Genomic DNA, 13,546 nt, shown 5'->3' on the forward strand with positions numbered 1-13,546 from the left:
ACAGCAAGAGCATTTATCACTTTCCTTACTTATTCTAACTTCATCATGAACTACACTGATCTTCTTTTTAATTAATGTTAAAAATGATCAAAATGTTAGAGTTAGGTAATTCTGCAGGTGAGCAATGGCAGCTCCAGGTTCAGTTATTCAAGGAGGTGTTACCTCACAGTTATACAAAATGTTATATGTGATCACCACATGTTTTAGCATGTGAAGAAGTATAAATGCTCCTCCCCTATTTAAAGACTCATCTGATGCATTTTCGGAAAGACTGTATTAAGCTCTGGTCATACCTTTTACTAACAGTCACCATCTTAAGAATGGGAAAGGTTCAAATTGAGGACAATGTTACCAAAGAAGAGAAAACTGAGTATAGTTTAGTAAGGGTCAAAGGCACATGGACCCGCAAACTGGGAAAAAAAGTCAATAAGGACAAAGTTGACTGTGTCTCTGCAGCAAAAATGTAAGTATTAACATGTTATTTCGTCATAGTGATCTAAATGATTACAGTTGCATAGATAAAGTATGATTGAAGTTGTAGAAGTATTGTATGCTACAGTGTTTAAGTTGATCATATTTTATGTTTGCTTTTACTTTACATTTGTCTTGTCTGTCTGTCTGTCTGTCTGTCTGTCTGTCTGTCTGTCTGTCTGTCTGTCTGTCTGTCTGTCTGTCTGTCTGTCTCCACTGAATAGATTTTGAGCAGGACCATCTTTCCAAAAGTTAAATTTGATTAGATTTTGAAAATGGCAAATTTGGGGAAAAGGATGCTGTTTCCCAATTGACCTGATGGGGACACTGTCTGACTCATAGTCAAACATGTAGTGTGGTTGCTCTAACTTTAAGTATTTTGGATGTATGCCTTTTTAGTATTTGGCTGTGTATGTTCTGAATAAGAATTTAGTTTAGTTAATGTAAATTAAGACAGCCTCTGGGAAACATCTAGAAAATGAACTTGTTTTACATTATACAATTTGAATTGACTGGACACTGACATTCAAATTAAAACATGGACTGATTAAAATCACTTGTCTTGAAAAACATGAAGATTAAAAAGTGAAATACAGCTGTGTACAATTATCAAATCTAATTCATTTTGATCCTTTTTTTTGCATTCTTTTTTTTTCTTTTCAGTGACTACTTTGTGATTTAAGTTTCAGTTCCACCCTTGTCTCAGTAATTAGATTAGGGGTTTGGGAAAAAGGCCAGTAAGGTTACATTTAATTTAGTTTAGTTTAGTTTAAAAGTCCTTGTTAAGGGTGGATTACCCTCACTGTTTAAAATAAAAACCATGGTAGGTAGTAGGATATTAACTCAGTCACAAACCAATAACTGTGACCTCTCACCTAAAGATTCAAGTCCGATAGGTAAAAGTCGTTTTTAACATTTAATCAAACAATCAATTAAGTGTAATTTTTTAGCAGTCATTGCTCAGTGTAATTTCTCATGAAGGGCCACTTTCATTATTCTTCTAACAGATTGATCAGGATTCTGGGGATATATACTCATGTTTAGAGCCAAAATGCTCTGTACTTCTGCACTGGATAGTAAACATCTTAATATGAATATGAAAGTAGCAATTCTTCTGAAGCTTTTGCAGCATTTCTGTTGTTGTGCATGTTTTGTTGGCATCCACGTGCTATGTGCACCTGGTGCACGTACAGTAAGTCAGGCTGATGGAGTTTTGACAATTGTCTGAACCAGTGTTTCCAGTATTTCTAAGAAAATGGATTATGCCTTAAGTTATTCAAGTTTTCAAAAGACCATACCTTGATAATTTACCATGTGAGGTGGCTAGATTCACAAGATCACGAGATCTCACAAGAATCTATCTTGTCAGGCTTCAACGTGGTTTGTACCAATCAGCCTCCTGTATGGAACTAGTGGCAGCTACAGGTGTGATTTAGGAGTGACACCCATGAGAAGTCAGACAGTCATAGATAGATGATTCATCCAATAACCTTCTACTTTCTGAGATGGTTCTGTTGCAAAACCCTCTGACTTGTCGGGTTACATGTGAATTATGACAGCTCAAAACAGTCTTCAGGGGGAAAAGTAGACATGCAGCAATTAGGCTGTCAGTCAACCTAACACCTATAGAAAACTATTCAAATTCCATGTAGAGGCCTTGAGGGAATACAACACTTAATAACTACATTTACAGAGAAGTGTTCCTGTTGGGGGAAGAAGTTTTAACTATGATATGACCGATGTCTAAAGTCCTATCCAAAATCACACAGTTCATTTCATAGGAAAAAAAACTGTACAAAAGACTTCAATGTTGAGACATATCATATTGAGCATTGTTGATCTGGAATATTAGACAGAAGTTTGGCATGTTTGTTCCAGATGAACTGTATGGGGGTGATGATAATTTGTTTGTGCTGCTTCTAGCCAAAACAAGGACACGGAATGTTGGAGGCAATGACATTTATCTCTTAGGTTTGTGGGGGCAGTGAGATATTAACTGTGCTCAAGCTCAGTGTAGTCCTTGAGAGTCAAACAGGGCCTCTGTCTAATATAAAACGAAAAAACTGATGCTGAATAGACAAAGACCCTGGAGATATCAGCTGTTGTTTTTGATAGTTACAGTTTGGTGAGATTTTGTCAAGCTGGAAGCTTGGTTACTTGGTTGCTGATATCAGTAAACAACTTCAACTTTCTGTTGAATTTGGCTGTAGTTTATTAAACTCATTCCAGCTTATGCTTATTTTTTATTGTAAGTTTTGTCTTGTAAGTTTTTTGTTTTTTTAAATCCATTTTTTACGTAAGTATTGATTTCACTGCAAGTGTCCTGTTGTGTAACTAACATTTTTTACCCTTTTCACTAGTTGTGTAACTTGTGCTTCTTTTTCACAAATTGCAATGTCAGTGTGTGGAAGCAAACTGTTTTTGATCATCATAATTCTATGGAAAGAACAATTTGATTGATTTGTATCCTGTTTAACTGAGCTGTATTTCTCATATTTTGTCCACCCAATCTATATCAATGAAGGTAGGCTAAACCACAATAATGAATATCATTTTCATGTGTTTTTTGCGGCAGATATGAGAGCGTCAGAGAAAAGGGCACCAGTTGGACAGTGGTCACCCCCATTGTCTTTACTTACAAGGTAACTGAGTCCATGGGCCTGCTTGATCCAAGCAATGACACACTCCTGCTGGGCCACATCACCGACTCACAGCAGATAGAGGACATTAAAAAAACAAACAAGCCAGTCAAACGCTTTGTGGTTGTTGACCAGGAGGTCTACAAAATCTACGGCTCCAAGCTAACTGAATATTTAGAAGCCCGCAATGTCCAGTACAAGATCTTGGCTCTACCCACCACTGAAGAGAACAAATCCATGGAGATGGCGTTGGAGATCCTAGAAGAGGTCAACAACTTCTCCCTGGACCGCCGTACAGAGCCTATCATTGCCATTGGTGGAGGGGTTTGCCTGGACATAGTTGGCCTGGCTGCCTCTCTCTACAGGAGACGCACCCCTTACATCAGGGTCCCAACCACACTGCTCTCCTACATTGATGCCAGCGTGGGGGCAAAGACAGGGGTTAACTTTGCAAACTGCAAAAACAAGCTGGGTGCCTACATTCCACCCACTGCTGTCTTCCTTGACCTGTCCTTCATACAAACTGTCCCTCGGCGACACATCTCCAATGGACTGGCAGAGATGTTAAAGGTATGTTAAAGCCCTTTTACTGTATGTGGAATATTTACATAATTTATTTAAACTGATATTCCCCAGGGAATGGCAATCCCATTATCACTGAGATCAACAGTTCATACCATGATTATTCATATGTAATATTTCATAAGAAAGGAAAACCTCAGTTATTCAAGACAACTGGGAGACAAGTGGTCAGCACAGATTAGACACACAGAAGTGGTATCTGAAATCCTTTTCCATGCTTTTTATGTATCTATCTTTCGTATTTGAACTGCTTATTGAAGTTTTCTATATTTTTGATGGTTCTTTGCAGATGGCCTTGGTGAAGCACAGAGGACTCTTTGAGCTTCTTGAGAAACATGGCCGTTCGCTGCTGGACACTAGATTCCAGGGTGATAACAGTGACTATAGGCACAACCACTTAGACGCTCCATCACAAGCAACTCGTATAGCCATCACAACCATGCTGGAGGAGCTTGCCCCCAACCTTTGGGAGGATGACCTAAACAGACTAGTGGACTTTGGCCACCTTATCAGCCCAGCATTAGAGATGGTAGGATGTAGCTAAGCTTTTATCTTTAAATCTTTTGTTGGTACATGCAACATTTTTCAAATTTTTCCTCACATTGTCTCACTTTTCTGTTTACTGCCACAGAAAGTTCTTCCATCTCTGCTGCACGGTGAAGCAGTGAACATTGATATGGCTTACATGGTTTACGTGTCCCAGGAGAGTGGTTTATTGAGTGAAGAAGAGAAGCAGAGGATCATCAGCTGTATGGTCAGCCTAGAGCTGCCTGTCTGGCATCAAGCATGTACCATGGAGCTCATCCAGACGTCTCTGCAGGACAGGCTGAAGCATTCAGGTGGCCTGGTCAGAATGCCTCTTCCTATTGGTCTAGGACAAGCAGGTAAGAATCACAAGAGTGAGGCTGTCTTCAGCTTCAAAATGACAGGATCTGTAATTTGTTCAAACAGCCTAAATTGTTTCACTGTAGCTAACAGGAAGAAGTATGATGTCCTCTTTACTTTCACAAACACATAATTTGGTTACTAAGCAGACAAAGGTTTAGGGTAAGGGTTAGGTTTAGGGTTATTTCCCCCCAAATTCTGTTGTTGTAAATGTTGGTCTGAATAGACCCTTAGAGAGCAGTTGAGGCCCTGAAGGAAAAAATGATCACTAGATCAGCAAAATACTCATATATTTTTTTTTTCTTTTTCATATAGAATTTGTGGCATGACCTAGTTCTCATATTGTTCTGACTTCATGTAATATGTGCAGTATAGCTAAGGCATGTTTTCTTTCTCTTCTATCATTGCAGAAATTTTTAATAACACATCTTATGAGATACTGCTCAAGGCGTACGAAAAATGGTGTGATGAACTGAGCATATCCTCGGAGAGCAACTGTGACCCTTAGAGAGAAACCTCTGCACTTAAGTTTCCCTTCAACCTGGACCCACCACAGCTCCATATGTTTAATCTGTCTTTTTAAGAGAATTTGTTTACATTTTGTAAGGAAACGTATGTTACTGGCACAATATGTTCTCTAGATTTTCATTGTTCATATTAATGAAGGGGGAGGGGGGTGGGTGTAGTATGTATTCTCAAAATATGGCAACAAAGGCCAAAGGTGAAATACCAGCATTATGACCTACTGTAAGTTTTTGTTTACAAGTTTCTGTCCAACATGTGTTCCCATAATCCTTTCTATACAAATGGTGACAGTACCAGATGCTGCCTGCTTTGTTGATACATTTTGTGAAACTTGTTTGATGAAATGAGATAAGCTATGTTTTTATAACACTGACACTTGATTACCATGTATGTATTGCCCCAGTTGGCAATTAATGTAACACATATTTTTATAACTACTTTCTGTTAATGAAATATAATCATGCTTGAATAAAGATGTATATTGATTTACAGTGTGTACTGTATGTGTGTTTTAGTAATATAGGAGACTCAAATATGATCATGATTTCATCCTCCCTACCTTTTCTACCATTTATATCCAATGTGTCTCATTCCAGTTTTTCAACAATAAGGCAAGGTCAGTGCTTATATATTGGAATTAGACAAATTTAATATTAAGCTAAATCAACAAGGATGCACATTTCATTAAGCAAAGCTATATCATAAAGCTATATCATTTTTAACACAAACCCACAGTGAAAACAGAGCTGCAGGAATAATGAACAGTGTACTTGTTCACTTATTTGCATTTCCAATTATACAAAGTTTGCTTGTTTCCCCCTGTTCCCAGTGCTAATGCTAAGCTAACTTAGCTAGCTGTTGGCTGTAGCTTCATATTTACTGCCACAAGAGCTTTGTAAAATAAATTAACACATTTACTACAATACCTATCTTAATAGGATCCCACCTCTATCTTCTACTACTGAGGGATGTGATTTCAACCTGAGTAAGTGGCTTAATATACCAGTTATAAAACAATAACTTTGTGTTAGCTGAGTTTTGTGAGACTTTGAGGCGCTGACTTGGCTCTATGTCTGTTGTGAGATAGACAAGGTTCTTTTCTATCTGAAGAGAAGTACTGAAGAGCCTCAGGGCTTCTCAGGTTGTCCATCATCTGACTGTCAGTACCAACAGCATCAATGAAGTAGCAACATATGGCTACATTATCTGAAGCCACTTCTTCAGGTAGGCTTCTCATCCCTTGGTAGAAGAAGGCAGAAGTGAATCATGTTATCTTGTTTAAGGTGTGACAGGTTGTATTCCCCACATCATTTATTTTCCACAAAAGAAAGAGTGAGGACACCCATGGAATACTGCCACCTCTCACAGATGCTGGTTCAGTAACAATTACTGAAAAACATATTCATACTATAATTAGTACTAGATATCATGGGGATAGGAATAAGATGGATAAAGTTAAGGCTATTAACAAACATTACACATCAAACTGAAAGCATCATTAGCGTACTAGAGGTCATATTTCTGGCCTCCTTGTAAATGTAGGTTTAACATTCACTCTCTTTTTCACTCTGTTTTGGTACAGAATTTTGAGGGAAATAAATTCTACTGTGTCACATTTAACTTTCTTCACCACTTTTTTTCGACTTTGCTTGGTAGTGTACAGTAAGCGTGAACTTGTTGCCAAAAACAATTATGGAGTAAAGTCCAAATGGAGCTATCAGAGTCTAAAGCTCCATCGAGTTGAGGGGGGCTGCAGATCATCAAGGTAAATTTGTTGCAGCTTGTAGCCTTGTTGTGCAAACGTGTTTAAAATTTCACTTGTATAAATCATTCACACAAGTATGTAAATTGAATTTGAAATAAACATGAGAGCTTGTAGAAAAATTGTGACCTTGTATGTTGAATGTTTGACTCAGAAAATATTCACACAGCCTTCTTCTAAATTTCAAGTCACAAAAAACATTATTCACAAATGTGTAGATTGATATTTACATCAATACAATGACAGCTGCAAATATGTCATTCTACATTTACTGATATTTATTGTTTTCAGTTGAGTCCATTTTCCAGTACAATCACAACGCAATGATTACAACTGCTCCCTGCAATTTGGCAAATGTGTTCTCTGCATGCCTTGACTTTTGCAACACTTCATGCTAAGAAGTGTCTTGTCTGTTATATCTGTGTGTGTATATATGATTCATTATCTTTAAGAATAAATTTTAATAGTATTTTACAATATTTTAGAATTACATTTAAACATATGACTGTAATGATACCAAAAAAAAGAACTTGATTCAGTGCGTTAAGGATTGTCTTCTTGCACTCAGTGGACCGACCCTGTAGTATTCAAACATGAACCAAAAAACACAACTTTCCTCTTTTTCTTTACAAAAGGGAATATATACAGTGTATAAACATCTCAAGCGTTTCCATTTACAATATTGGCAAGAGATAACAAACATTTACAAAAAAATGTCATGTGTGGTACCAACCAGTTCTGTACAGACATGAAAAAGATACATTATAACATTTACTCTGAGCTATGCAAGATGAATCAATACTTGATCAGTGCCCACAAAGCAAGTGATACATTTGGTGCAAAGTGTGTTTGAGTTATTGCTAGCATATAAACCACATTTTAATCAATTTAATAAAACCTGCAGTGCGGAACCTTTACATGTAAATGATCATCCGTTACATTCAAACCCTCGCCAAATGAGTTCACACAATGCTGATTAAGCTTATTAACGCCTGGTAAATCTCTCTTTTTTAAAGTTTGAATTCACACCACAGACTGCTGCCAGCCGAGACACGGTTTAAGAAATACTGCAGTATAAGTATAAATAATAATTTACCATGTATTTTACTATATTGTCATATTACCATGCCTTCTATTAGCCTTTGCGTAATTACTTCTCATCAAAATTAATACCTAAATAAAGTTATTATAAAGTTTAGGTGTCTGTGATCTTATATGAATTATACAAAATGTATATGAGCCATTATAAATGACAAGATTTCTCAGAGAAAATAAATCTCTCAAATACTGGTATAAGTCTCAAATAAGATGAAGAGTGAATCAAATCAAATAAAAAATAGCAATAATAATTACAAAATAAATAAATGATGATATAATAATAATATTTAACTTTTGGTCAATATTTGATCTTCTATTTCTCCAGATTAGAATAAGAATGATAATAATAAGCAATGCTTCATAGTTCAAACACTGTCAGATTATTGGTTCAAACCTTAAGCCAAGAGGATTTATAGTACATGTTGTACAAATGATGACTGAGTCAGTAATCTAACATTCTATGGACAATTAGTAAAGTAAACACTGTAATATAACAGGTTTGGACAGTCTGAGTAAACATTTTACACTATTACCAATAAATGTTTATATATGACCAGTTTATATTGAAAGCAGTAATGCTACATTTTTCAGTCACTGTGTATATTTTTGTCACGTGGTCTTCAATCGGTCTGTCAATTTACATGGCATCAAGAAAAGAAGCTTGTACTGTATAAATAATGTCTACCATAGAAGTATGGAAATGTCTATGGTCACACTCACATCAGTATTTGAACATTAGAGGTCATAAAATAAACCTGCATAAAGGAAGAAAAAAAATGGAATCAAGATAAAAATAACTTATAAGTTCATTTATCCACTTAGTCATGTGGATGCCATTAAGTCACTTTATTGGATGTCTCTCACTGATGGGATGCTACAGATAAGAAGTGTCACTGTGGCTTTCCGCATTAAATAATGCTAACAGCCATGCTCCTTGTCCTCCATACTGGAGCTGGAACTGTGGTGGCTGTTCATGTTGATGGAGCCATCTGGGGACATGGAGGACAGCAGAGGGTCGCTATGGGAAATTGGTGACAGGGTGTTGTCCCTTACCAGCTCCTTCATTTTACAGGTCCTGGAGTTTCCATAGGGGCCAGTGTCCCCGGCGTCTGAGGGAATCTGGTCGAAGGTAATGGTGCCGTTGTTGAGGTCCAGTGTGGTTGGAGGGGACATGTCAGGAGCCGAGGTATGCTGGTAGAGGTCTGAGGGGCAGTCACCGATCACGGGTTCCTGTTTAATGGCCCGGGTCATCAACTCTGACGTGCAGATAGATGGGGATGGCACCACTGTAAGACCATGAGCACGGGCTTGGATCTCCAGCTCCTATGGATGTAAAAACAAGAAGAAAATATGATGTATATAACACACCTAAACTTAATTCCACCACCAGATTTTTAAAAATACATTCATCTTATAAACTTAAAGTACTAATTCTAATAGTGCAGATAATTTGACATTTTGTGAAATACACTTAATCACTTTCTTGTTGAGATTTAGATGATATGATCCTTGTGTTTGTACGCTAAATCTGAAGCTATAGCCAGCAGTTGATTAGCTTAGCTTTGCATAAAAACTGGAAACAGGGGAAAACAGCTTAGCTTGACTCTGTTCTGCATAAGCTGCCTCAAAGCAACTCTAAAACACTACTTAACGCATTCAATCCACACAAAGACCAATCTGTAAAAGTGACACATTGTGGTTATACAGGCTACGCTGAATGAAGACAGCAGAATCTGGGTATAAGACTCATGAAAAATAAGCTGAAACTCAGTTTATTGGATTTTATGTGAAAATCAACCACCCTACATCAGCAGCATCTATGAAGAGATGGTTAAAATTGTTTTCTTGCTTGATTTCTCTTGATGACCCACCTGTATACGAAGCATTAGATGGCGGTTTGCATGCTCCACCTTTCTCTGTCTGCACTCGAGCTCCTTGGCTCTCTGCTGCTCTCTCTGCAGCTTCCTGATATAGTCCACTGAGGCTTTCAGAATGGTGCCCTTATTCCAGCGCATGTCTCTGGGGTAAACAGGGACAAAAGTCTAAAGTCAGAGTCAGCTGACCAGCTGACCAGAACAGCACAGGATTCTTCATGGCCCCTCTGAACAACTACATCATTACACTTTAAGGATGCTTGAAGGGTGACATGTTAAAAACAAAGTTAATGATTGATTGCCTGAATAGACAAACAGACAAACAAAAAATAGAAAAAATACTCACGGATCATTTGACTTAGGTATCAAGGTTCCTAGCTCTTTGATGCGATCGTTGATATTGAATCTCCGTCTTCGTTCAACTATAATTTGACATGTATCAAATACAATATATGGTAAGTACAGCAGCCTGGTAAACCAGTCTTTGTAGTTTATGAAGGAATAATTACAGGTCATAGAAAAAATTGATATGAATCACACTTTTTAATGTTTTACAACTTCTTTACATTGAACACAAGTTCTCCCAGGAAATCAAAGCTGCTTTGATATTTTAAAGGAAACCTTTAGATACTTGACAGCAAGTATGGTCCCAAAGACTGTAGGTATGCATTAAGAGAATCACTAAAAAATCTGCTACAAAAATGAGATTTTATGGACTCACTTAAGTTGTGATTGTCCTTCTTCTGTCTTTCTTTAGCAAGAGCACGAACTTCAGCTTCTGTGAAGCAAAGAGAAACGTGAACGTAAGTGCTTTGAGATAACATCAGTCTACAAATGAATAGAATCATAGTAAATTTTACTTAGTCTAGCACACTTAGCTAGCTAAGCTAATAAGAAATTGATTACATGAAGAGTACAGTAGGAGAAAAAGCTAAAATATTAGTTTTGATTTCTACAATCCTGTTTGTTTCATATTGTGTGCAATTTAGTTATACACAAAATATATCACATACAGTTTCTAAAAATCAGATTGAAAACATCTTTTATAATTTACATTTCATTTCATTTCATTTTGCTTTGCTTTGCTTTGCTTACCTACTGGAAAGCCCTCTGGCCTTTGATAGTTTTCGTACTGGCCACAGGATCCAGGCTTGTCCAGTACTTGCTTCATGCCAGGAGCTGGAGTAATTATTTGGTAAATAATTGACTTAATAGTATCTTGTGCATTTCCAAATGGCACACAATATCCACATTTGCTCACACTTATGCTTTTATTTTCAATATCCCATTAGAAATGTATTGACTTTCCCCTCATTTGGATTTAGTGATCATAAACTCAATAATTTACAGTCTTCCTGCCAAAATACTGCACAAACTATACCCTCACAAACTGTGTGTTTTAGTCAGATCTGACATATGGAGTGAGGTTTGGTTCACCAAGACAGTCTGCAAAGAGTCAATTCAGATATCACTCACTGAAAAGTATCCTAAATTGATTTCACAGTCAAGTTGCTGCACTAATTGTATTGTCCATGTCTCCCAATTAAGCTTAACCCAAATGATATAGTAAACCAACAATACAAGTCATTTGCCAATACTGATAATCAGGACTATGTGTTAAAGGTTTTGCTCAATTGTTTACCTGTGTATTCCCTTTTAATGTTTTGTGGACAAGAGTTGCTGATACCGAGGCCCGGGAGAGGATGACCGTGATTGCCGTACACATCCAGAAGGTTACCAGACACAGGGAGCTACAAGCAAATGATCAAAAGTGTCATTACAATGTATGTTTAGAAATGGATTTGATTTTGATTTTTAGTCAAATTCACATACATGGATATAATTTATTTAATACCATATTCATCATTTCAAAGAAGGGAATATCATGACAAATTACCGGGTTGTTGATTTGGAGTCCTGGGTCCATAAGTCCAAGAACATCGTCATTGTAACTTGACTCCAAGCTAATTATATCATCAATGACATCATCCATCTGTGTAACATAGAAACATATTTTTTTCCTAGATTAATATACCACAAAATCTTTCTGTGTGTGTGTTAGTGTGTTATATCATGGCACCCACATCTAATGTGATTAAAGTAGTGTACCTCTTTCTCACAGTTGGAGCTAAGGGTGAGCAGGGCCATGGGACTATTAGGGGCACTGCTGCCGGGCCCGGGTGGCATGCCGTGTTCGGGGGGCTGGCTGGGACACTGGCTGCCGGCTTTACCACCCAAGGTGGTGGACAGATACTGCCTCACTTGCTGCCTCTGAGCCTGCTGGATATGGTATTTGGTAGGATTCTCCAGGTGTGACTGCACCTATGGGCAACAGGTTAACATTACAACCAAAGAATACCCGTGTGGATTTGATTTGGAATAATGCTTCACAATGCAGTTTGAATGTGATGATACACTGAGCAAAATGATAAAAAATATCAAAATAAAAATGTCTTTGATTCAGTTTCATGTTCAGTGCTTTTATTTTAAATTCAAATAAATCAAAAGCTTATAAACCCATGAAATCAAACTATTGGGCTGCAGTTAAATGACTCATTTCTACTTCATCATGCTGATCATTGGACCTGAAAACACAATTTTAAAAGCCACATTTTCTAGGCTGATGCAAGCTTGTTTTTTGTATTACTAGGCTAAGCTCTTGAACTGTGTTACAGAGCACTTCAAACTGTTAGGTTACAAGGGAAATGAAGGGCCTATCTCAGTAGTGCAATGCATATTTTTATAGCGTCATTTACTAAAATTCTCCACATATGGTCACATGAAACTTTAGATTCATGCAGAACATCAACATCTCATGCAGCAATATAAAAATGAACTACTAGACTACATGAACTGCATAGCATTAAAAGTTGCGATCTATGTGAAGTTTATCAGAGATGGGGGCACAGTATTAAATAATACATAAATAAACAACATAAATACAAAATATAAAATTTTAGCGGCATTTTCAAACAATATTTTACTCCAGAAATCAATCTATTGTGAAATAAAAATAAACCCATCTCACCTGATAGTGGCTGTATTCAAGCATCTCCAACATGTTAATTGTTTAGTAATGGATAAAAACATACAGTATATAAATACAGTATATAATCCCTTTATATTGTTGGCCTATAGTGTGGACAGCAAGCTAGTATGTGCAAATCTGAGAGCAGTCACTAGTCACTGCTTAATTTATCAAGGGCTTGAGGCTCATTAGTTATGCAAGTTAAGAAATGGAGGAGGACACAGAGACTCATCCTCCCACTTCTGTGTTGTTCCTGCTTAACTATGAATTTATGTCTTTATAAAGCCCATTTGACGTCACCACTTCCAACTGACAAAGAAGTCTTTTCACTGGTTGGCCAGTAGTCTACGAACTGAAACTTGCTTAAGGCCAACTAACGTTTAATCTTTAGTTCTGCTCATCTAATATAAAACATTATTTGTTCTGAGCACCAGGAACACAATTGACACCAGTGTTCCACTGCAAACTAACCATATGAAAACCCAAATGTATGGTGTGTTTAAGAACCCCACCCACTTTTTGAGACTTCTAGAGGTTAATTAGGTTTGACTATTTATCGTTAAACAGTCACATTACTGAGAGTTAAGGAAGTGAATGGGTTGATGAAGGAGTTAGAAGTATCTTTGGGTTTAAGGGTTCCAGCAAACGTATTAAATTCGATGATTCAAATATAGTTTTGTCG

At 37.1% G+C, this 13,546-nt stretch overlaps 2 protein-coding genes across 6 annotated transcripts; one reads left to right on the forward strand and one right to left on the reverse strand.

Annotated features, from left to right (window-relative positions):
- The first annotated feature begins 320 nt into the window (after nt 1-320).
- On the forward strand, nt 321-5,085 carry eevs (2-epi-5-epi-valiolone synthase). Its single transcript, XM_053316454.1, has 5 exons — nt 321-463; nt 3,047-3,680; nt 3,982-4,221; nt 4,324-4,576; nt 4,988-5,085. Exons 1-5 carry the CDS (start codon nt 321-323, stop codon nt 5,083-5,085), a joined length of 1,368 nt encoding a protein of 455 aa, XP_053172429.1.
- Nucleotides 5,086-8,880: 3,795 nt separating this feature from the next.
- On the reverse strand, nt 8,881-12,897 carry mitfa (melanocyte inducing transcription factor a). Of its 5 annotated transcripts, none has more exons than XM_053315236.1 (9): nt 12,865-12,897; nt 11,946-12,158; nt 11,734-11,829; nt 11,479-11,587; nt 10,932-11,015; nt 10,558-10,611; nt 10,183-10,258; nt 9,834-9,981; nt 8,881-9,285 (listed from the first exon to the last, which is right to left on the reverse strand). In XM_053315236.1, the coding sequence occupies exons 1-9, from the start codon at nt 12,895-12,897 to the stop codon at nt 8,881-8,883; spliced, it is 1,218 nt and encodes a 405-aa protein (XP_053171211.1). The 5 variants fall into 5 exon arrangements, with proteins under 5 accessions (XP_053171211.1, XP_053171210.1, XP_053171208.1 ...); XM_053315235.1 differs by having other exon boundaries at nt 10,558-10,614; XM_053315233.1 differs by having other exon boundaries at nt 10,558-10,614; nt 10,932-11,024.
- Between the last annotated feature and the right edge of the window lie 649 nt (nt 12,898-13,546).

This window comes from Scomber japonicus, chromosome 3, assembly GCF_027409825.1.
Source record: "Scomber japonicus isolate fScoJap1 chromosome 3, fScoJap1.pri, whole genome shotgun sequence".
Taxonomy (NCBI): domain Eukaryota; kingdom Metazoa; phylum Chordata; class Actinopteri; order Scombriformes; family Scombridae; genus Scomber; species Scomber japonicus.

Coding starts and splice junctions, on each gene's coding strand:
- eevs (XM_053316454.1), top strand. CDS start 321: ATGGGAAAGGTTCAAATTGAGGACAATGTTACCAAAGAAGAGAAAACT. Junction 464..3,046: donor TGTGTCTCTGCAGCAAAAAT/GTAAGTATTAAC, acceptor TTTTTGCGGCAG/ATATGAGAGCGTCAGAGAAA. Junction 4,577..4,987: donor TATTGGTCTAGGACAAGCAG/GTAAGAATCACA, acceptor CTATCATTGCAG/AAATTTTTAATAACACATCT.
- mitfa (XM_053315233.1), bottom strand. CDS start 12,897: ATGTTGGAGATGCTTGAATACAGCCACTATCAG. Junction 11,025..11,478: donor CATTAAAAGGGAATACACAG/GTAAACAATTGA, acceptor TTTACCAAATAA/TTACTCCAGCTCCTGGCATG. Junction 10,615..10,931: donor GCCAGAGGGCTTTCCAGTAG/GTAAGCAAAGCA, acceptor TTTGCTTCACAG/AAGCTGAAGTTCGTGCTCTT.